Consider the following 26,381-nt stretch of genomic DNA (forward strand, 5'->3'; position numbering starts at 1 on the left):
AAGACCTTAATATCATCTGCAAGTTTTGTAATTTATTAACTATTCCTTTGTCTATGTCATTGATGTAAATCAAAAAGTGCAAAGGTGCCAAAACAGAGTCCTGAGATACCACACTTGTAACATTAATCCAGTTTGACTGTGCTCCATTTGTAACAACCCTCTGCTTTCTTCCATCCAGCCACTCTTCTATCCAATTTTCTAACATATCCCCTACACCTACAGAGGTAATTTTTTTTAAAAGCCTTTTATATGGCAACTTGTCAAATGCTTTCTGAAAACCCAGATACACCAAATCTACACCCTTACTCTCATCTACATAAGCAGTAACCTTTTCAAACAATGTTTAAAATATTTGTAAGGCAAGATTTTCCCTCAATGACACCATGTTGACTATCCAATAAAATTCTAAACTTTGTTAAATGACTTTGCAAAGCATCTTTTAACAGACTTTTCAAAACCTTTACCACAACAGATGTAGAACTAATGGATTTCTAATTACTGGGACAATTTTTATCACCTTCTTCAAAAAGAGAGATTACATTAGCTAACTTCCAATTTTTTGGTACTTGTCCACTATTCAAGAACTGACAATAAATACCAGTAAGTAGCTCATATATCCAGTCTATAAGCTTCTTCAAAATCCTTGAGAAAATACTATCTGGCCCAAAAGCCTTATTTTTTTAAGCTTCCCAATTTTTTCTTAACCAGATCAGAATTAATGTAGCCATCTTGTTTAATGCACAATGTTCTGTTATAGCTTGTTGTATTTTTCTTTGTGGTTTATTAAAAGATACACAATGTACAAAATTATATCATGGATTACATTGTCTCTGAATATACTTTTAGAAAGCTGTTAACTATGAATAATACAGTTCTATCCTAAGAATGCAATGGAATTTCTTATACACAAAAACTCACATTTTAATTTACCTTGTTTTATGTGATTAACAATTATGTACCTGTTGAGAGGATTATGAGTCATTCCATGTCAAATCATCCAGATTTTGGAAAATTTTCCAGTGACCCCCTCAGAATACCTTGAAAAATTTCACATGTGCTCATCTACCCATATAATGAAAAACTGCCAAAGATTAGATCAATATCTCTAATAGTTTCTGATTTACAGCCCTGTAAAATTTAATTAATTTTTTTGTTATTTTTGGCAAATTCATTTTTGGGCAACTTTGGATGTTTAAAGTTGCAAGCATAATGGTGGTAGAAGGCTGAAATTTGCAACACTGACTGAATTAATCTCACAGAATTCAAAGATTGTTTCAAACCAAGTTTACCTCCCTTAGGATTTTCATAGTGAGGCTGTAAAATCACCTAAAAACTCAAAATAGTAAAAAACATTGGTTTATTTAAAAAGCCATCACTCTAAGACTTAATATGATACAAAGTTGAATTTTGTTTTCACATTTCCTATAACATATCAGTTGCTAAATCAGCAATTGTTGTAATTAAAAGTCTATTAGATCTCCTGTAAAAACATTTAGTTACATGCAACTGTTTATGATTTAGTTATAAATAGCCCTACTTCAGGCCACAGTTTGACCATGTCAACAGTTATTCAGCCTTTTCAGATTTTTACCATATATTCTTACATCTCTGAATATGATCTACAATAAAAAATCAGGATGGTGTTCAAATTACTTTGAGTTATAATTTTTTAAATTATCCTCTGACCATATGTTGTTTGCTTGAAAATAAAACTTCAATTCAGGTGTGTTACTGTGTGTAAATATATCCATACAATTTTGAAATAATTTATGAATCCCATTGAAATATTCTAATCAGCCTTTACCATATATTCTTACATCTCTAAACATGATCTTCAAAAAATCAAGGTTGTGAAAAATAATAAATTATCAAACTGTAAGTGTCTCTGATATGTACCATTGAGCAAAGAACCACATTTAGGGCATTCAGTTCTTTCTTGTCAATCAGGAATCAGTCCTGCAGAATTGTGTAAAGTTTGAGCTACTTGAGCACTTTGAAAAATGCAAAACTGTGGCAGGTATTAGGTCACATCATAGCTTTATTCTACCAACATATTGTATATGAGAAGGCTATCAGATGATGATGTGTACACAGTTGTAACTGTTGGTAGTAACAGTGAAAGTGATGCTGCAGCAGCTCAAATAGGGTCAAATGATAGCAATGACAATTATCAGCCAGGGAATTATGTGGCATGCATATACAATCATGAATGGTATGTGGGAAACATAAAAGATAGATCAGATGAACATTCCGATGTGTTGGTGTCATTTATGAAAAAATCAAGAAACGAACTGTCCTCATGGCCTGCAAGGTCATGTAATGATGAAAGCTGGATTCCTTTCCAACATATTCTTTGTCTGATAAGTGCACCTACCGTGCAAGGCAGTAGTGCTCACCACTATGTTCTAAGTCAAAGTGATCTCAACATAATCAAACTGGAACTTCAGAAATTTATTCAAGCTGTCTGAACAAAGCAATATTTATTTGATGTTGTTAAGTCTAATTTATCGCCAAAGCAGTTTTTGAAACATTTCATTGTCACGATTATTGCAGTTTGGTGTGACTAATCTTTCTCAGTTATCCCCTGTTATAGCACCGTGCTTTTTGTGTCTGATTTACCTTTTTAAATATTATATTATGAATCTTAAACTCAGCAATATCTGCATAACTGTAATGCATACACAATATATTTGCATTGTTATGTGATCTAACTAGTTATGCCAATAAACCTGTTCAAAAATAAATTAATTCTTTCTTGTTTCTTACAACTTCATTATTTAACATTGTGAAAGGCTGGTTAGAATATTTCAGTGGGATTCATAAAATTCTGACAGGCATTTTTCAAAATTGTATGGATATATTTGCACACAGTAACACACCTGAACTGAATTTTTTTTTAAATAAAAATGGTCAGAGGATATTATAAAAAATTGTAACTCAAAAAGTAGGTTGAACACCATCCTGATTTTTTTTGTAGGTCATATTCAGAGATGTAAGAATATATGGTAAAAATATGAAAAGGCTGAATAACTGTTGACATGGTCAAGCTGTGGCCTGAAGTAGGGCTATTTATAGCTAAATCATAAACAGTTGCATGTAACTAAATGTTTTTACAGATCTGATAGACTTTTAATTACAACAATTGCCGATTTATTAACTGATATGTTATAGGAAATTAGAAATGAAATTCAGCTTTGTATCATATTATGTCTTATTACATAAACCAATATTTTTGATGATTTTGGGTTTGCAGGTAATTTTACTGCCTCACTATGCTAATCCTAAGAGAGATAAACTTGGTTTGAGACCATTTTTGAATTTTGTGAGATTAGTTGAGTCAGTGTAGCAAATTTCAGCTTTCTACCACCATTACTCTTGCAGCTTTATGCAACCAAAGTTGCCCGAAAATGAATTTGCAAAAATAAAAAAAAATTAATTAAATTTTACAGGACTGTAAATCAGAAACTTTTAGAGATATTGATCTAACCTTTGGCAATTTTTCATTGTATGGGTAGATGAGCACATGTGAATTTTTTCAAGGCATTCTGTTGGGGTCACCTGCAGCCCCCCTGGATGATTTGACATGGGATGACCCTTATGTGATTGGAAATATTAATGTACTGAGGTTAATATTCTATTAAAACTAAATTGTTTAAAGAAAAAAATTTTGTAATAAATGAAGTAACAGTTTTAGTATTGTAAACATGTTCAAGACAAATTATTTTAAAATTTTAACAAGATGCTCTGCATTTACTAAACATAGTAGAAGAAATGCATGCATAAAAATGCTAACTATAGCATATAATGCTGGCTTGATTGACTCAGCCATTTTAATTGAGGTAAAATAAAATTCTGTTATACTTAAAGAGTATTGTACACTTTATAATATTTTAATGAAAATTAATACACTTTGATAAAGTTAAGTAAACAAAATCATAAGTAAGAACTACATTTAAAAACAGAAAATCCAAACCTCCAACTTTATACTAGTTTGTTATAACTTAAAAAACAAGTTGAAACAAAAATAAATTTTAAAAATACTGTACTGACTGAAAAGATCCCAGAGTAAAAACTATAATGTGGGAATATACAATATACCTAAGGATTTGGAGGTGACTGAAGAAGTAGGACCCATACTGCAGTGGGGATACACTGTCTATCAGTCTTAACATCCATGTATAAGCCTCATATAAGAAATAAAAAGAGTAACAACTGATATATAAATAGAAATTAAGGGAACCAAAATGTGGGTGCTCTAGTCCACATTTATATCACCCTTCACTACCTGCAGACAGCTGCAGGTAGGCAACTGCCCTTCAAAGTAAAGAGGAAAAATTAAGTGAAATAAAAATAAGAAAATAAAGTACTACCATTTTGGGGTAAGTAAGTTGGAAACTTACCTCTTGAAGTTAATATTCCAGCCCCCAATATGGTAGAAAGGCACTAATTGATAGCACAATATAAATAACCTGAATATAGAATTTAAGATGCTAACTGGAATTGTTAAAATAGTGATTTTGCCAATTAATCCTACAGTCATGTGCTAATAATTACTAGGCAACATTATGTAAAAAAATATTTCAACATTACCTAGACATTTTCATTTTCACTAAATGTCAGTTAGATCTAACTATATTATTATTATTATTAAAAAGTTATATAACTGTTAATTGTATCTTTCCTTTCAGGTTTTTAAAATTTTGTACACTTTCAAATGTTGTTAAAAATACCTAAAAATTGGGTTAAAAGTAGAGGCAACTTGCATTATTTGACCATTTCAAATTGTTTAGTGGACAACTTAAGTTTCAGTTTAAGCCATGGTAAAACTGTCTTAAAACTTTTTGTCGCGTGGTTTGTAAGATTATGCAAACTGTATAAGTTGCAAGACTACTCCATTTTAGGGCACATGTAATTGTGAAAATTAAGTTTTTCTCTCAAAATAAACTATTTAATTTTCTATACATTATAAAGTCTTACACTAGTAGACTTCTTTATCTAGATTCAAGTCTAAGTACATTAAAAACAAAATAAAGCAGATCTACTTCTCACTGTTTATTTCTTAAGAGCTTTAATTTAAAGTTGAACTTACCTCCTCTATCCTTAAATTTAAAGCTGCTAAGCTGCTACTAGCAAGTTCTACTGCCATTTCACGATATTGTACTTCATTATGTTCACATACGTTAAGATGATCCAAGCGCATGTTTGACCACTGATGCCATATTTCATCCCATGACTGAAAAACACAAAATGAAACAAAATAAATCATGTATTCTTAGTTTTTAAACGCAACAAATAACCTCTAAAGAGCAGACTATTTTCTAAATGGCCGCCAAACAATCAAAATGTACAGCTTTATCACCACTAGGCAATACTATATTAATTGTAATACGAAAAGAAAAACAAAGGGGCAGGCTTGTAAAAGTTAACCTTCAATTCCTAAAACCATTCAAGTATTTTAATTAGCGCTGTCCCAGTCTCTCATACGTAGCTATTGAGTCTGTAGATGTATTTTAAACTGTGAGAAGAACTTACCAAAAACTTTGAGGCAAACTCCACAGCAAATGCTTCCATCCAGTAAATATAATTTTAAATAAATTTATTTTATTGGGTGCATCTCAAGGTTTATTCCATAATATTATGACATTTAAAATATATCACACATTTCTGTCTGTTTGTACAGGCCCAGCATGGCCAAGCGTGTTAAGGCGTGCGACTCGTAATCTGAGGGTCGCTGGTTCGGATCCCTGTCACACCAAACATGCTTGCCCTCCCAGCCGTGGGGGCGTTATAATGTGACAGTCAATCCCACTATTCGTTGGTAAAAGGGTAGCCCAAGAGTTGGCAGTGGGTGGTGATGACTAGCTGCCTTCCCTCTAGTCTTACACTGCTAAATTAGGGACGGCTAGCACAGATAGCCCTCGAGTAGCTTTGTGCAAAATTCAAAAACAAACAAACTGTTTGTACATATCGTATTTATTCAGAATTTATTCTTTATTCTGTATATGCGTAGGTCTTAAATAAAACTATGTAGTGAAAGCTATTACGTTTTGTCCATGGTGAAGGTTAAAATCTGCAATACAACACTTTCTACAATACGTTGACAGAAGTGTATTTCGGTATTTGCTCGGGTAATATCTTGGGGTTACTCCCTCACCAACAGCTACGTTTGAAACAGAATGACCATTCACATTGCATTATTAACCTACCTGGATAGATATATGATGTATCTTGCAGTATAACTGTATTATGTATGAGATCGGTAAATCCTGGTCTGCTTGAAAAACTTTTACGCTATCAGATAACCAAACTCACTTAGACTCATAAAATAAACAGAGAAAAGTGACGGTATTTATAACAGTGTACACAGTATGAAACAGTTAAAAGTGTTCAGTGTAAGGCAGTATAAGGAAAGAAACTCGTAAAAACAAAAAATAAAACTCGCAGCAAAGAAAAATAATCGAAAGTTTTTTATAGTAATGTATAAAACCATCTAAAGTTGAATTATTACAAAATAAAGTAAATGTTTGTTTGAATTTCGCGCAAAGCTACACGAGGGCTATCTGCGCTGGCCGTCCCTAATTTAGCAGTGTAAGAGTAGAGTGAAGGCAGCTAGTCATCACCACCCACCGCCAACTCTTGAGCTACTCTTATCAACGAATAGTGGGACTGACCATCACTTATAACGCCCCCACGGCTGAAAGGGCGCGCATGGTTGGTGTGACGGGGATTCGAACCCGCGACCCTAAGATTATGAGTCGAGTGCCTTAGCCACCTGGCCATGCCGGGCCTAAAGCAAAAGTAAAATTGTATTGAAGAGAAACGTAACTGTTTTGCAGAAACGTCTGAGTGCGTGTTAACAAAAAGTTATAATCGTGTAGGTTTTAACGAACTTCGAATATGCATACTAGTACTGATTAAATCGAGAAAGCACATTGAAATTGTATTTACTGCAATATAATACTTTTAGGAAACTACAAGTGTGTAAAGTGTTGTTTGTTTGAAATATGTTGCAAATGAAAAATTAAAGCCGAAATCAAAGCCAGCCGTCACGTAATGATACTGACGTTGTCCCATTGAAGAGCATACTCATTGCATTATAGTTTAACTAACCAAAAAACAGGTACGACAATAATTCAGAACATAAAAGTCATTATGTTATACGAGATGTGTATAATTTGATCGAGAAATGTCCGAAAAAGTTGCAAATAGACAAACAAAAGCGTATTATTTGTATATATTGGGCTTAAACCAATGTTAACAAATGACAGAAGTTACTTAACAACATATATTGTGTAATCAAAAATTTGGAATTTGTGCTTTGGTCCTTCCATAAAGCACTTGAGAATATGTATATGAAAATGATAGAATTTAGCAAAAATATTCAACTCTGCGACATAATACAAGTCCAGAAAATAATAATTATATGTATGAAGTATTTAAGGTTTCGTTTTAAATGATTTAATACCCAAACAAGAAAGCTGTCAGTTACTACAACAATTATCACAGTCCTAAATTAGAAGGTTCTTTGATTTCATTTCGTTAATTTTTATGTAATAACCATTATTATTTTTCATTATTTCTAATAAGCTCGTTTATTGAAAATTTTAAGTAGGTTTAGATACAAAGATCTCAGAATATGACTTTGATAGGTGAATGACCGATAGCCAGTGCAAACTAGGTGTAACCGGAATTTGAAAAGGGAAATTGCATTGGAATGATTGGACTAAACGATACGGGGTTGCCTTCATCGTAATATGCAAGTCATTTAGAGGCACTAATGTTTCAACGTTGTGTAGAGAAACAAAAATTGTATTTTACGAACAATACATGGTGTACTTATGTTTATGCAATTCATAAGTTTCTTTCTTTTTCAAATATTAATTATTCTCAAAGTCAAATAATGTGTGTGTGTGTGTGTGTGTGTGTGTGTGTGTGTGTGTGTTTTCTTATAGCAAAGCCACATCACGCAATCTAGTCCATCGAGGGGAATCGAAGCCTTATTTTAGTGTTGTGAATCCGTAGATTTACCGCTGTACTAGTGAGGGAAAAATCAGATAAATAATAATCAAATCTAATTTACGTTTCCTATTTCTAAAGTCAAAAATTGCAAAAGCTTAATATTTGTAAAACTCTTTTTTGTACGAGTTGAAGTAAAAACTCAAAAAACAATTTGATGGGAAAACCAATGACCCAACTGTTATCAAACGAAGAACTACGAATGAAGTCTTTAAACATTTTATTGCCCAGGAATCTATCAGTTTACTTTAGTCACCAAAGAGAAACGTTTTCTATAAGGAAAGGAGTAACTAAATTTCTTATTTAACCTTTTATGTTATAGCGTTTAAATTACAGGTAATTTTTCTTACAAGACGATTTTCATTTCCCAAGTGAAAATTTCGTTACGTAATATTCAAAGCCTCAGTTACGTCCTTCCAAAACCTGTTATAATAAATCCTGTTGTTGTTATTTGAAGTTAAGCATAAAGCTACACAATAACTATTTGTGGTCTGACCACCACTGGTATCGACACCTAGTTTCTAGCGTTGTAATCTGCAGGCATACCGTTGCTCTAACTGGGGGCGATTATAAGTAATTAAGACATTTTTAGAAATCAGTCTTTCTCACACAACTGACAGTAATTTATAATTGAGTGGTTACTTGTTTCTTATAATTTCTAGCCGAGAAGTAGAGAAGATAGTACTGCAATTAAAGTAAATTGTAAGTTAGAAAACGATATACATCTTTTCTGAAAGGAATATTTTGTCTTCAATCTCAATAGTCAAATTTAGTTAAACAATTATACTTTTAAAGTAAAATTTAGGAGAAAAGGGCATGTGTTGTTAAAATTACGAATTTCGCGATTAGTGAAATAAAGCAATCCGAAAGTAAATTGCAATTCTTTCTCCACTTGCACTAAATTGTCGGTTATAAACAGGCTTTTTTTTTTATTGTAAAACTTTAGCAATATTAGTGTTCTTAACAATACTTTGTTAAATGAAAACAAACAAATTTGAGTCTTTATGAAGCACATTGGTTGAAAAATAATTAAAATATTTTTACAGTGATGTAATTTACATGTTACAAAAGTATGTAATTTATAAAAACAAAATTCGAATGTTCTTGTTAAATATATATAAATAAATAATGGAAATGTAAAGGAATGTGTTCTTTTCTGTAAATCTTCCAGAAAAATGGGAGATAATACAGGTTCTATCAAGAAGATATACTAATCTAACTAGAACTGGACAGTTAGTGGTATTTATTAATTGTTTAAATGATGGCCTCTTCAGAAAATTAATACAATGTTCCTCAAAACATATGTACAAGCAAGAAAAAAATGACCACGGGTGCTGCCAGCCATTTTCCTTCCCTCTCATAAATGTTTAAAAATTAGTTACAGTGCCAAATAACTTTAGCAGCTCTGCAATAACAAATACAGGGCGAGCAAGTTTGGTGCTAATGGAAGTGAAGCTCGATGTCCTTAAATCACGAGACTCCAAATCACCAAAGCTGAACAAACTCGAAATAAAAAACACTAATTTATAAAGTTGAACTTGAACAGAGCATAAATAACTCGTTATGTAGTTTTGTGCTTAAGAGCAAGTAAATATCATAACAATATCTTTAAATAATCGAAAATGGTAATAATCGGAAATTCGATTAGTTTATTATAAGTATGTTGTTTTTTATACTTATATATTTTAAGTGTTTCCTTTTATTTATCTAATTTTTCGAAGAGAAACGGTTAAAGTTTAACTTGAAATACTTATACAATTTTAAAACTAAAAAGGTTTACTTTCGTACTGAGTATTAAATTTGAAACGTTAAAAATTTGTACAAGGCATGTTTGTTTGGAGCAAGAGCTATCTGCTGCTTCCACCATGGTGAATCGAAATACAGATTTTAGCACTGCAAGTCCTGAAAGTTACAGCTCTTTCACTGGGTGTCAGAAATGTTTCTGTATTTTCTCTTTGTATTACTGATATATTTTTATTATTATTATTAATGAACAATTTATTTTAAAGTAATATGAGGCTTAGTGTAAAAAGTATTGTTCCCACAATACATATTATTTGTATTAAAACTGTTTTTATGTTGCATTATATTTTGTAAATTTAACACTGACTTTAACTATCGAAAAATTCATTAATTATGAAAGGGTGTATTTATTTTGTTACATTTATTTTGACTTATTTCACTTTACATTTTATAAGCAATTTTTTAGTACCGAACATATTTTTATACATGCAATAGAGAGGAGTTACAAACTTTAATATTTTATTACTTTGTTTTTTGTTTTATTTTTTAATTTTGCGCAAAGCTACACGAGGGACTTCTGCGCTATCCGTCTCTAATTTAGCAGTGTAAGACTAGAGGGAAGGCAGTTAGTCATCACCACCCATCGCCAACTATTGGGCTACTCTTTTACCAACGAATAGTGGGATTGACCGTCACATTATAACACCCACACGGCTGAAAGGGCGAGCATGTTTGGTGCGACAAGGATTCGAACCCGCGACCCTCATATTACAAGTCGAGCGCCTTAACACACCTGGCCATGCCAAGCCCGTTTTATTACTTATTTTAAAGTTAGAATTTATAAACTTTAAAAAGTCTGAAACATATTTTTTGAGGGTAATGCATAATTCCAAACTCATATTGCAGTCATTTTTCTTGTAGTTTAAAAAGGAACATTCAATGACTGTATAAAATGTTTGGAATATTTTCATATACATTTGTGTCAGCAAGTGTATAGATTTAGCAACAGAGAACTATTTGTGAATTGCGTCTAAACTGCTGATATTCCAGTTACTCACGGTCATGGGCCATTTCCCTTAGGTGCTACTAAACTCTCACAGAAGACGTCTTTGTAGAACTGGTTTAGTTTTTGTATACTATATGGTCTCTATAACGAAGTCAACTGTGTAGAAGTTTATCAATAACTGTATCCGATATCTTATAAATATTTATCATTAGGTGACCAAGAAATATGTATATCATGCATATGCTGTACTTTCTAGTGGTTAGCTCCCTGAAGTTTTATTCAAATACAGCCTGAATCAAATTTTCTACTGTTGAAAATCTCTCATCAATCTATAAAGAGAAGCATTGTCTTTCTTCCAGTGTTAATATCCATTTCAATCTGTTTATTTGTTATTTGTGAAATACTTGATTTTCATTGTAAATTTTTCCAAGTTTCTTTCTTAAATTCTATCATGAAGGAAATCCAATTTAACTCTGCATGAATGACTCTACCTTTCCATACTTATTACTGTTACTATTCTTATTTTTATGGTGATCCAAAAAAAATTGCCCTTACTTAATACCCGAAATGATTTAGCTTTTATGTTGAAAGCATCACTGAAAACGGCAATGAAGCTCATAAAAACAAGAATGTTTCACTAGGTGGATTTATGGTAACTTCCTTGGCTTAATTATGTTGATAACCAAGATTAGGTTCTACTTTTTTTTCCTTTTTATAGCTGTCTAAAAACCACAAATTACACACCTACAATTAATGGCATATATATAGCTACTTCACGAACCCATCAGTTCACAAATTGCTGTATTACACTGTTTTTTATTTTCTTTGTTTTCCTATTACACATACAGCCGTCGGCGTAATTCAATCTGTAAAAAGCGACACCCTAACATACCACTAGAAGTGAAGTTTCATGTACGTCTCTGTACTCCCTCAACGTTCCAAAATGTCTAAATTTGAAACTGTCACGCGTGGCGTCTTCCCAATGGCATTGAAATATATATATAAAAAAGAGCTTCCGCTGTGGGCCTTAACTTTCTACTTAAAATACTTTTCTTACGCTAAATTTTTCGTTTTGATTTTGAACATATTCTTGCCAAGGTTTTTTATATTCATAGCTTTATCTCACGCTATGTGTACACTTTGCGTTATAAAACGTGTCACAATTTAGGCCACTGTTGTTTAATGGAAAAAAATAATGAAAGGTAAAGAGAATACTACAATATTATCTTCTTATTGTACAAAATACAAGTCTTATTCTTGTGAACTTAGAACATGAACAAATCCATCTGTGAATGAGACTTGCTTGTTTGTAGTTAAGTACAAAGCTACATTACGGGCTGCCTACGCTGTGCCTCCATGGGTATCGAATCCTAGTTTTTAGCATTATAAGACTTCAGACGTAACTGTTGCACCATAAGACGACTCAGACGGAGCAATGCAGGTTTAAAATAAACCCTCTTAGTTATGTGTTAGCCTGTTTATATTTCTTTCAGTTTAACATTTCGTTCTTCAGTTTTATCCTTATTACACTCAGTTCATACATACTCTCACACACAGAATGAATCAGTATACTAGTGCGTATTTTACAATCATGTAAGATGACCCACAGTTTGTTTTAATAATAATTCTCTAACTATTAGAAAAGCAAGAAAGCTTCCAAATAAAATAATAAAAAGATTGAAATGTATTATTTGGAAGTTACAAAATATTTTTTACTTATTACCCTGCCTAAAAAAAATATGAAATTGTAAAACAAAATTATTATTTACATTACAACTTGTCTCGAGTTTTCTTTAGGTGGAAAAAGGAACATCTGCTAGGTTTGTTCTACGTAACTTAACTATTTTAAATACTTGATTAAACATCATCAAATCGAAACTGCAACCTATCATACAATCCAAAAAATAACTGTGTAACAGAAGCACCAAAAAAAAAATCAGTGCTAAAGGAAAGAAGTGGCGTAACTATAGTGATAAATCAATTTTGTGTGACAAGTAGTAAGCAGCAAATTAACACTTTCCTTATTAGTTCTTCTATTTCTGCGGTATTGTACCTTTGCACAGTGAAACATTTTTTAACTGATTATCTAACATTAATCTTTTTTTTTTCGAACAGAGTAGTCATGCAGTGTTAGACTACACAAATTTATTTCAAAGATTTTCTGTTTGTTTTGTCATAGGCGTCAATAAGGACATTCTAACTTAACTGTGCATGACAACATGACGATAGCAGAAACTCACTGCAGCTCCACCAAACAAAATTTATTTTATATTATATTCGAGAATAGCCGTGATCATGTGTGGAAACAGTTCTGTGACATCATCAACTGTATGTTTGGTAGTTTGTTGAATTTCGCGAACGCTACTAGAGGACTTTTTTTGCTCTAGCCGTCTCTAATTTAGAAGTGACAGACTAGAAAAAAGACAACTAGTTGCAACCACACATTGTTATTTGAGCTACTTTTTTACCAACTAACAGTGAGAGTGACCGTGATGTTATAACGTTCCCACGGTTGTCCGATGACACGCTAGCTGAAAATGGCAAGCAGTTCGCTATGTGTGAGCTCTTTCTATGTGCCATATCCAACTAGGACGTTGATGGCCATGGTATATCATAAAAATTTTCTCCTTGGGGCACGAAAAAAATTCAATGTCGATATATTAATCCACTTAGACAGACTCTTGACACCGGTCTCACCTTCCTTCAGTTTTTCCAGTTACTACCAGACTTTCAATTTTTTTTCCTTCCTTATAACATGTCAGAGAAACTTCAGAGGCGTACTTTGTTCAACATACCTTTAAGATGCACCTTAACAACCATAACTCAACCGTTTCAATTCCCTTTTCCATACTTGATGACACAGTTCGACATTCTGATGCATGTGAGAACTGGTATAACACAACGATTCAAAATCATTAACCTCAATCCCACATAACCATGGGTTATCATCTTTTTCATTTCGAAAGATGTCTTTTTTAGAATCCCTGTTGTTTGTTTCTTTATAAAATTCGCAAAAAGATACACCAGAGCTATGTGCGTTAGCCGAACCCTAATTTAGCAGTGTAAGACTAGAGGTAAGGCAGCTAGTTATCACCACCCACCGCCAACTCTTGGGCTACTCTTTTACCAATTGACCGTCACATTATAACGCCCCCACGGCTGAAAGGGCGAGCATATTTGGTGTGACGAGGATTCGAACCCGCGTCCCTCGGATTACGAGCAGAGTGCCTTAACCACCGGCCCATGCTGGGCCTGCCATCCCAAGTATCCGTTTTATTTAGTAATGACACCTACCATCTGATGTTACCCAGCTTCTCAGCTAGTTGACTTTATTGACCTGACTTACCTGTTCCATATCTGCTTTAACACTGTATACAGGAATGCTCGTCTTCGTAATTATCATGCATTCTGTTCTCCTTTTGAACACAGCATATATTTTACAAATGAAAATGTTTAAATCTTAATTTTTTATCCTAATATGCACTTGTTTTTATTATTTATTATAAATACGCCTTTTTCGACTCTCTACGGAACATGGTTAGTAATTCCATAAAATATGTTAGTGCACAAGTTTATGGAAGTTGGTTAGCCTAAAACTACACACCGCGAAATAAAATATGTTGGTGCACAAGTTTATGGAAGTTGGTTAGCCTAAAACTACACACCGCGAAATAAAATATGTTGGTGCACAAGTTTATGGAAGTTGGTTAGCCTAAAACTACACACTGCAAAATAAAATATGTTGGTGCACAAGTTTATGGAAGTTGGTTAGCCTAAAACTACACACTGCGAAATAAAATATGTTGGTGCACAAGTTTATGGAAGTTGGTTAGCCTAAAACTACACACCGCGAACCGCGAGGAATCGAAATCCGTTGCAAGTCCACAAAGTTACCGGTGATCCGCAGGGATAATGGAAGTGGAATAATAAAATATATTTCAAACCGTTGTATCTTTTCACATTCTGAATATGTTGGAAGATCACATAAGATACAAAACAAGCGGCTGTAAAATTGATTTTTAAGCTACTGGTGTCATGATGGTTTAAAACTATGTATAATCTAACTTTTCAGTTAGTGATATAAATTATTGAAAAATATATGTTATCAGTGTTAAATGGAAAAAAAAATATTTAATATACAAACTGTTTCTATACAGATGCAATTTATGTACACATACGGCTTAACAGTCGTTACAATTTACAATTACTTTCAAAACGACCATTCCTTTACACTTGTGTTTAGTTTTTGTTTCAGTTCAACACAATGCAGCACAGATAGAAAATAGTAACACTTTGGAATAATTAATTATATTTATACGAGGTTGTAAACTGTATAGTAATTTTGTCTTTTTTTTTTCCCTTCCTTATACAACTAGCGAAATTAGTGCTACAGTATTTTAATGTTTGGTTTCTGTACATGTCGTCAGACACACCAAGACTTAACCTCAATATCAGAGTTCAGTTCGGAGCTCCTTCGTTGTACTTTGTGCGCATTTTACAGGGAGTGGTCAATTTTCAGGTCTACGTATTACAGTACTTTCTCATTACAAGATTCTTGTATAGTTATAACTGTTGCCCAGGTATAGCAAGACTTTTCATTTACAGGTTTTGTTTTTTATTGTTATTAATTGAACTGTAGATAATTGTATATCTAATGCTATTAAGCAAAGGTTTCTTAAATTTCAGCCTCAGTTTGTTCTTCAGAGCCGAGAAGTTTTATGAAAATGTAAGCTTCAACGCGCGAGAATAAAGAATATTTTAGTTTGATCATTAAACTTGTTCTCATATTAACAATCCTTCCAGCAAATCCTCGAGTCTCTAATCGTGTGGCGTAGGTTTACCCACATACTAATAATGCCTAACATGAAATACCACGTGATTTTTAACTGCATTACGTCATCTTAGAGAGCACAATAACAAAATAATCTATTAATATATCTACGTAGACAGATAAACAAGTAAATACATTTTGAGTTTGTTTTGATCCAAAAGGTTTAAGCACAGAATAGTTTCTTAATTAAACATACATACAGATCGAGCTAAATGATTCAATGATGAGATCTTTTCCGATTTGAGTGTGTGTTTTTCTTACAGCAAAGCCACAACGGGCTATCTGCTGAGCTTACCGAAGGGAATCGAACCCCTGATTTTAGCGTTGTAAATCCGTAGACTTACCAATGTACTAGCGTGTGGCTTTCCGATTTAAGGTTCAAAACATAGCTACTTACGCCTGTAAAAATTAAACGAGAAAATTTGTGCATGTATTAAAACATAGCAAATGTGGAATGTTTTGTTTGTTTTTTGAATTTCACGCAAAGCTACTCGAGGCCTATCTGCGCTAGTCGTCCCTAATTAAGCAGTGTAAGACTAGAGGGAAGGCAGCTAGTTATCACCACCAACCGCCAATTCTTGGGCTACTCTTTTACCAACGAATATTGGGATTGACCGTAACATTATAACGCTCCCGCGGCTGAAAGGGCAAGCATGTTTTGGTGCGATGGGGATTCAAACCCGCGACCCTCGGATTACGAGTCGAACGCCTTAACCCACCTGGCCATGCCGGGCCACGTGGATTGTTACCGAGTTCGTTGCATTTATTAAACCACAGCTAGCTACTCTTGATGACTTGCTTTTGATTCTTAGACTTACTGAATGAACAAAAGTTATTAAATCATACATATATACAACTCACTCGTTATAAAAATATTGATGTTATCCACGAGAATATGTCAAATGTTACGATAACCCACTTATATTCAGCTTTGCAAAACAAAATCAAAATCACACACTGGGTTCTAATTATGTCTTTGCGTCATAGTATCACCAAGAAGAGAAATATCAGCCTAACGATAAGATTAAATATGCCTGATGTCATTTATTACGTATTCGCAAAAAATATGTAAGCAATTTATGTTATTTATTAGAAAGGCTGTGTAACTCTCCAAACAAAATAAGATATGCTCATCTATTACACGTGTGCTACTTTACTTACTACCATATTGTCTATATTACGTAGATGGACATTCTTACCTGATACATTAATTGAACTAGTTATTTGGGAAACTAAAACACATTTCCTATACACATGAAAGATAATGCAAGGTGATGATAGCCATGGATGTTAATATCCTTCAACCAGTCTTGGAAAGAAATGATAAAACAGTATCATTTAAATTACTTGTATAGTTCAATGATATGAAGAAAAAAAAGTGGAGGAGAAAAGAAAACAAACAAACAGTATTATTAAACAATATGAAACTGTTGAAATTAATGAAAATTACAAACAGTATATATAATTATCCAGGGTTAGGTTGTAAGTCATGAGCTTATCCAGCAGGACCTTTAATGATTTAAAATCCAAAGAATGACCAAGGTTTGCCAACGCAAATGTGACAAGAGAGAAGAGAGTATGCAGGATTCCTTGAAACTTTCAGACTTGAATTAAACATTATCACAGAAAGAGGTTCCGAGTTGTAAAATACGTAATACTTAAGATTTTATGAATACATATATGCGACTTCTCGTTTAGTTTTCTTGTACCTACAAAAATAACTAAGAAGAAACTACATACTATAACCATTCTGACCATAGTTTGTAAAAAATACGAAAAACAGTGAGACACTTATTTAAGATTTTTAAAATAAGTAATCAACTAATTATTATTCACATAGTATAATACACATTTAGCTCACCATTTCACATGCCGAATGTTTAATATTTAATACTTATAACTCGAAAAATTCGGCAACATTTTTTTTTCTTACGGAAATTCATTATCATCTAATTTACAAGTTTAGTTTATCGAATCATACTTTTGGTCACTGCATTCCAATCTACACTAAATCTTTAGTGCCTCTTTCCTCACGCAGAGCCATCGATAAACACCCAATAAAACCTTTAATGTTTATTCTGTCGAATACCAGATGTCACTTGCTTTAGTCCACACTGATTTCTTGCTATGTGGTATTTGGAAAAATACCAAGTATTCATTCCTCGTTTAGTTCATAAAGTTGAACACTGTTGTGCATATTATGATAATTGTACAGTTATGGCTCTATATGAAATGTTGTGACCGTATTCTTCTGTTAGTCGAACATTAAAGGTCATTCCACTTTAGTGTTACTGATCTCTCCCAAGGAAGAGGTCATGAAAAACTCCTTAAGTCTTCCACCAAATTATTCTCTTGTGAAATCGGTCATGTAGAGGGTTTAGGGATACTTGGAGGTTGTGTCATTCTTATTTTTAGTTATGTGAGTGTCAAGTGCATTCTTGACTCTTGAAAAATATCCTGATTTGATAACTGTTAGTCGTCTAAGTCTTGTACACCTCTTCCTTAAATATAAATTATCACAAACTAGAGAGCAGCAGCGTGCTCTTGTCTAGCCCACGATAGATACGTATTTTTGTTACACAAGAAAATAAAGTGTTTTACAAAATGTTCACACTTTGTTCGTTCTTTTCTTCAACTTAGTAAAGTGAGAAATTTTCAAATTAACCATACACCACTCATTCGTTAGAACTTTTAGTTTAGAGCAATTAATATTCTTATCTACAGGTTATCAGAGTACGTGAGAATTTGTTAACGTAAGAACTGATCGATTAGAATATCTGACGTAATTTCTACTGCTCTACGCGAAGATTATTAATTTCGAGTATAAATACACTGCTGACCAAAATCTTAAGGCCAATGAACATAAATAAAAATGTATGCATTTTGCGTTGTTAGACTCAACGACTTATTTGAGTAGAGCATTGAAAGATGAAAATAAGAAAAGGGGGAAAAAAAATAGCATTTAATAGGGAAAATGTGAGCACTATGAAATTAGCCTAAATACTAGCTGGTTAAAAGTTTAAGAAGTCCAAAACACGGTAGGAAATGCTCAACAAGAGATCTCAGTAGTGAGTTGCACGGCCATCATTGCGAATAACTTCAAACATTCGCTTTGGCATGGTCGATATAAGCATTTGCAGAAGGCTGGCTGGAATGTTATTCCAAGTGGTGAAGATGGCTTTGCGAAGATCATGCACTGTTTGGAATTGACGTCCATTTCCATAGACTTCCCTTGCCATCCACCCCCAAACATTTTCAATGGGGTTCAGTTCGGGCTGGATGTCCCAAAATAATCACGTTATTCGCCGTGAAAAAGTCCTTTGTCCTGCGGGCATTGTGGATTGCAGCGTTGTCCTGCTGAAAGATCCAGTCATTTCCACACAAGCGAGGGCCTTTAGTCAATAAAGATGCTCTCTCCAACATGCCCTATGTAGCCAGCTGCTGTTTGACGCCCCTGTATAACCTAAAGCTCCATTGTTCCATGAAAGGAGAAAGCACGATGGAACCTCCTCCACTGAGTCGTGAATAAAATGTCTCCGGTTGGATATTCTTATCATACCAGTAACGTTGGTTGAAAGTCATCTGGACCATCCAGGTTAATTTTTTTCTCATCACATCCCACGTTTGGTGCTTCTCAGCAAAGTTTAACCGAACTGTGTCGTGGTGTGGAAGGAGGCGTGGCCTTTAAAGACGTTTACGGTTTTTAAAGTCTTTCTCTCGTAGATACCGTCTTATTGTTCTTGAGCTGCATTCTGCGTCGGTAAGGGCTTAATATGGTTCGACGATCGGCTGGTGTCTTGCCAGACAACGCCGGCGAAATTTTCTTGGGCCGACCATTTGAAATTATCATTCCGTATCCCTCAGGGCCTTTTAGGAAATTTACAACAGCAGTTTTACTACGCCCAATCTCATCAGCGATGACACGTTGAGAGAGACCTTGCTTTTGCAGCTCGACAATTCTGCCACATTCAAACTCTGTCAACTTTTTAACCTTTTCCATGTTTTTACCCAATAACACAGAAGATGTCAGTAGATGTTGACAACGCTAATGCCTGAATACAAGTGATTAAATTTCGTTACGTGTTTACCGATTAACGCTTCGTTTCAGTATGGTCTTGAACTTTTGACCGGCTTGTATTTAGGCTAATTTTATAATATTCACATTTTCCCATTAAATGCTAAAAAAGTTTTATTTTTATTTTTCGAAGCACTACTCAATTTAGTGTTCGAGTCTAACAACGCAAAATGCATATTTTTTATGTTCATTGGCCTTAAGATTTTGGCCAGCAGTGTATGTTCACATTATCGAAGATCGTATACGAAAATGCATATAGTGCATGAGCATGCATAAGTTGAATACAAATATCAGGGATACAGCAAAAGAGCGCGAGTTTCACAATTCCGGGGTAAAGTTGACTTTGTACATGAAAAATGGACCAACTATTTCTCACATATTATGTACCTCTAACAACTGCAATTTATTTACAAGATAAAATCTTTTTTTGACATCCGAGCACAAAAGCATGTGTTTTCCAACATTAACTCACAACCTTTCTTTAGTTATTCAAAATATTTAATTAATGAATATCTTCACTCAAGAGAAACAACAGTTTTAAACAATTTTTGGGTTTAGCACACATTAAGACCTGACTAGAACCAGACTAAAAAAAAAAAAAGTCTTATAACCGAAGATGTGGGATTTACCTTTATCGTTAATTACCTGAAAATTTATTAGATGTGTAAAAATATATTTCTGTGTGTGTAAAATTTAAGAGTTTATAAAATAACTTTTTATTTATTAGCAAGACGTAAAAATATTTGTGATAATACAACTCATATCTCCCTCCGTACAAAAATTTGGAAATATTTAATATTTAACTTCAACTGTATATTTCTGTTTATACAGTGGCTTAGCGGCATGTCAGAGAACTTACATAGTTAAAAATAAGGTTTTGATACTCATGTTGAGCACAGATAGCACCTTGTGTAGATTTATGGTTGAATAAGCTAATGTTAGATACGAAAAAGCAGCACCAGTGACAAAAACAAACTGCCTATTTTTTAAACTAATTTTCACCACGCCCCCCATCCATGATCATGAAATACGATTGTAACATAATTTTACTTTGTTTACACTTTATACAAGTCACATGTATTACTAAACCTAATGACGAGCTATGTGCGCATTTAACTATAATTTTTGTACTTTACTAAAAATATTTTTATCTACTTTAAGTGGAATTAAAAACTAACATTCGAATATGTCTAAAATTATAAAAAGTAAGACCATTCATCATTCCAATAAAAGTAACATCAGTAAAAAATAACAGAAGAAGTTTTATATTAACTTATACGTCTAATGAGATAGTTATTACGATAGTTTTAATCCAACTTGCCGATGTGCTTATTTTGGGAACACTTGATAAAATCAACAGGAATATGTCTAGACAGAGAGAGAGAGAGTTGGGGGAAATGAACTTTCACCCTTATAGGGGCGATTTAAAATTTTTCACGACTGTGGATAAAGACGTCGGAGATTCATTTCGTACTAGTTACCCTAATCTTTTTTTCTTTTTGGTTCACTTGTAATTAATTCAAAATTCCTTTATTTGAACCTCGACTTTTATAACTTTATGTGATACTATAACAAAAACGTTATGAAGGACAATCATGAAAACATATAAATGGAGATATTGATATTCTGGCAGATAAAACAAATTAACACTACTCTTAGATGTGGTTCATGCCAATACAGGGTAAAGTAAGTCTACGTCACTTTTGCCTATTATCGTTCAAATAATGGAAATACAAAACAACGAGCAATACTACAACACTGTTGCAGAACTTGGACTATTGTTTTCAGTCTTGAGCTCCTCAGCTCAGGAAAAACAACTAACTGTTGGAAAGGGTTGAGAGAGAAGGGTTACCAGAATAGTGTCCGAGAAGGAGGGGTTGTCACACGAGTAGAGGGTGATATCTCTGTTTTCTCTTGAAGAAGAAGAGTTAGAAAGGATCTGATTGAGATGTTTTAGGTTACAAAGGGAATTGATAGTGTTGATGTATCATCTACTTTTCATATTAAAACTAGTAGGACTAGTGAACACAAATATAAATTTCGGAAGGGTAAAAATCTTCATTTAAGACAGTTTCATTTTGATAACAGGGTGGTTGACAAGTTTAAAGAAAAGCTTAATAAGCATGTGAATGATAAGGGCTGGTTTTAATATTTTTTTTATTTATATGTTTTTAAATAATTAAATTTATTTTAGAGGATGGAACAGCAGAGATGGACCAATAAGCCCCATGTTGTTCCAAAACGTCATGTCACGTTGACAGTTAATACAACAAACATATAACATTTGCTATTTTTGTAAAAAATGTAGACAAGCAAATCCACACACACACAAATCCATTAACATCTACTTACGTTTTCTCATTTACAAAATAAGACAAAACCTGTGACACAGGTTGTATAAATATACGAACATATTAGTAACAAAATTGCACATACAAGTAAAAGGCTTCGAACTAATTTCCATAAAATATCATTAATCGAGGCCAAAGTACCACAACAATCTAAGAATCTGTAGAAATACGTTGGAAAAAAAAATTGTATTACTTTATAATGCTCTGGAATACACCGTGTCTTTGATTATAATTTATTCATATAAAGTTAGTAATTCATAGTTTATCTTCATGTTTCAGTGCCCTAACAGACCTTAACAATATTCTTTATTTCGTATAAATACTTCAGCGTATCGTTTACTTGAATGTTTGTAGTAATCCAAACTCGAACTTACCAGAGTATGTAGTCAATATTTCAGTATCGGATTTAATAATAAGCATATTGTTAAATTATAATTTGAATATATTAATATCTTATTACAAGTTGCATTCCAAATAATTTTTCACATTAAAAAAAACACGGCAAGTTTACGGATTTACAACGGTAATATCTGAGCTCAATTCCGTAAGTGGTTTTGCTCTAAAATCAAAGACAAATAAGGAACATGCTATTAAGCCCAGTGCTTAAAAATTACGTTGTCTGACACGCTGAGAGTATATGAGAATGTTTAGTAAATACGTTAAAAATATTATACACCAAACCAGTTTTGTTATTTGTTCTTTTGGATGTGGCATTTAATATTTAGCAGACGTTTTTTTATTCTATTCCCACAAAACATTTTACTTTTATTATACATAATAATGTCTGGTTTGTGTTGAATTTCGCGCAAAGCTACACGAGGGCTATCTGCGCTAGCCGTCCCTAATTTAGCAGTGTAAGACTAAAGGAAAGGCAGTTAGTCATCACCATCCATCGCCATCTCTTGGGCTACTATTTTATCACCGAATGACAGAATTGAACGTCACATTATAACGACCCCACACCTGAAAAGGCGAGCATGTTTGGTGTGACGGGGATTCGAAACCACGACCCTCGGATTACAAGTCAAGTGCCTTAACCACCTGGCCATGCCGGGCCTTTTCGGAATTTAGCCTTGACGTTTTCTGGTTATGGCAGATCATCTGCATACATTTAAATCAGCATCATTTCAAACTGGATGGCAGTTACTAAAATTACTAGTTACGCCTATAAGACATTGTACTACAGCTGGGCTTGTAAAAATTGAGATTTTTTTATCCCAATATAAACGTATCAGAGATATTTCTATTGGTACTTATCACAGTTTTAATGCAAAAAAATGTACAAAATGTATTTTACAGGAATTTAATTTTGTAAAAAACTTCTCGTGGAAAGTTATAAGATATGTATTCACAGATAATTATGACTTACAAACGGTAACTACCTTTTTGTGTTAAACACTGACAGAATGTAGGTATTTGAATACGAAAGTATGTAAACCACTAGACCTCTTGATAAATCACACTTATCCCCATATTTACATACTAATTTCACAGAAAACAAAGTAGTGTGAAATATCTATGACGGAATAAAATATTATGAATTTGTAATACTTGAACTGTTTACCTTCCTTTACATCAAATTAACCAAGCTTTACTGCGCATGCGTTTTATAACAGTTTACATCAATAAAGGACAAAGTATTTTTTTTAAAATGTGTAATGAACTAACGGAAAAAAAACATTCAATAAATGAAAGGTATTACTGTTTTTTTGTCAGTAAAAACCTTTTCATTTGTTTTGAGGTATTAGTAAAATTATTCCAGACAAATTCACAATTTTACACTGATACAATCACATGTTTAAGAGATCTCTAAAACCTTTCAATCTTCGAGTAGTTTGATATTCCAAACAAAACTATTGCATACACTCGACAAACGTCTTTTATGTTATATTAATGGTTTTGTTGTAAATTCCTTTTGTGGCTACGTTTGGTTTTATATGGTATAATCTAAAACTATTTTTTTCGATAATTATTTTGAGTCTGATCACGACTACACTTTATACTTACGTACAATATAAGTGACATTCTAACTGATAATATTTCTGTCTTAGTGATCGGTGTCAAAGCACTTGTATTTCAATAGCATTAACGATGTAAGTCTACATATATACATGTACCCTTCCTTTTTTTACACTTTATATACAACATTTATAATTGCTATTCCCACCGTGTTAAATTCCATTGTTTTGTTTATGTATCCAACTGCTTGTTTGTCGTAAATAAACCAATTATACCAATTAAATGCAAAGATGTATTTCTAAAAACTTGTCACTAGCAAAGTGATACAAACTATGGAATACTAAGTTAAAAAGAGTATCCGAAACGATTTAAAGGATTTCATAAACCAAACAAATGGGTCACAATTTACATAAGAGGAAGGTTAGTTACAAGTTTAACTATTTTAGTGTAATATAACAATGGCTTTTAAGAATATTTTGATATTTTTATCGGATTTTTTATTAACTTTACTTTTACGTGGCTATTTGGTAGCATTATTACAGTTTCTGAACGTTTTACATTTTTGGTCTCTTATAGCTTAATAAATACGTGGGTGAAAAGAACATTCTGGAAAAATAAATAATGCCAAACATGCTACGTCAAAACAGCTGACTTATGTGACAAAACACTAGCGAAGATCTCATACAATTAAGTTTGAATAATCTCATAGATACTTAAATATATAGCGTGCATAAAATAATACAGGCAGGAAATTAGAAAAAAACAACAGAAAATTACGAAGTGTGCAAGATAAAAACAAAACGAACTTTACTGGAATCTAGTCATTACGCTTTACTATACTTTATTTAATATCTAATTAAAGCACTAACTTTGAAGTGACTATTTTCTGTTGGTAACAGAGGCAAATTTGTGCTCAATCGTCTTAATATTTTTTTCTGTTTTACCCATGGCTGCATTTTTTCCTATAAATTGGCCAAATGCAATAATTACTTGTTACTTACTTTTAAGGCTAAAATTCGCCGCCTTATTACAGCAAATATAGTGTGCTTCACAGATTACTATACAGTATTTCACTGACAAGTGCTTATTAATATTATATAATATTTCTATGTTTTTATATTATAAATCTTAAAATGCAACATAACTCACAGTTGACGAGTCCTCGCATGCTGCTAAGGGCGTAAATAGTATGCTTAAATTAAGGAAGCGAAAAAAGGAAAAAAAAGTGTAGATATGACAAGAAAACTAAACTTATAAAATACGAGAACTTGAAACTAATGAAAGATAAATTATGAACGACTTAGAAACGCTACGTCAATAAAAGAACAAACTAACTTCAAGTATTACAACAGATAACAAGTACATTATGTATAATATAAACAAATGTACGTGATAATATGTCTGAAATAAAAGTTGTGTAATCTTTTGAAGTTAGGTTGCTGGCTGTGTTCTAGATGTTACCATAAACTTGCGATACTGAAATGTGTTGAAAAAAATAATAACAAATGTGGAAAGAACTAATTTGCAAATAAATCACTCGTAACATACATGTACGTATTATAACTATCTTCAACTGTAGTACTTAGAGCCGCTGAAAAGAGCTTTAAACTTACATTAATTACTTATGATTATATATGTAATTTAAACTACACTGTACATGTACAATGTCGTATAACTCAAGAACACACAATACTCCCTACCTCATTTCTTTAATTCCATCGTCTGTACTTGCCAAATAAAAAATAATTCAGCCTTTCCTGCACACAATACCTAAACTTAATATGAGGTTTTTACATGATTTCGTTACGTTTCACAATATTATCAACGATGCATTCACTTACATTCACAGAACCTTCGAATACAACCCCAACGCAGAGCAGAAAATACTAACAGCACGTGATGGCAAAAACAACAAAGAAAGTCATGGTAACATGTGAGATAACTTGTAGACGAATTCATTATCTAATGTGGGGAACTGTGTGAAAAGAAGGAGCGGAATAATTTCTTGAAATAAAAAAACCGGAAAATAAAATAAATAAAAGTGGGGAGAAATTTCTCTCGGATATATGTAACACATTCACTTAAACGTTTATGTGCATTTAAGTGCATTTTTCACTTTAAAAAAAATAATGTTACGAACTAATATGGCCATTTGGTTTAGCCTCTTTTGTCTAGTGTATTTAAACAAGATGTATATATTTGCGTCCTAACTGTTAAATGTATTTCTATGTATGTACCGTAGTAACTTACAACACAAACAATGCTGTGTAAAAGCAAGAGCTGGATCAAATAGGTTAAAGATGATTATTTTAAATGTGTAGTGATAATAATATAGTATGTATGGAATCTCACTAACACAACTTATAACGTTAAAGCTTGTTGTTCGTCTCACTCATGGTG

The 26,381-nt window shown here is 32.9% G+C and overlaps 1 protein-coding gene across 5 annotated transcripts in view; it reads right to left on the reverse strand.

Moving 5' to 3' along the window:
• LOC143226274 (ras-specific guanine nucleotide-releasing factor RalGPS2-like) overlaps positions 1-25,935 on the reverse strand; it is an 88,381-nt gene extending 62,446 nt beyond the window's left edge. For 4 of the 5 annotated variants that reach the window (XM_076457064.1, XM_076457057.1, XM_076457046.1 and 1 more), the window contains exons 1-2: positions 25,682-25,896; positions 5,090-5,233 (exon numbers count right to left, since the gene is read on the reverse strand). In XM_076457064.1, coding sequence (XP_076313179.1) covers positions 5,090-5,200 — 111 coding nt within the window. In that variant the 5' untranslated portion in view covers positions 5,201-5,233; positions 25,682-25,896. Of the gene's footprint in view, positions 1-5,089; positions 5,234-25,681 lie in introns of all 5 variants that reach the window. The other variant, XM_076457036.1, reaches the window with a different exon arrangement.
• Between the last annotated feature and the right edge of the window lie 446 nt (positions 25,936-26,381).

This window comes from Tachypleus tridentatus, chromosome 1 (genome assembly GCF_004210375.1).
Source record: "Tachypleus tridentatus isolate NWPU-2018 chromosome 1, ASM421037v1, whole genome shotgun sequence".
Taxonomy (NCBI): Eukaryota; Metazoa; Arthropoda; class Merostomata; order Xiphosura; family Limulidae; genus Tachypleus; species Tachypleus tridentatus.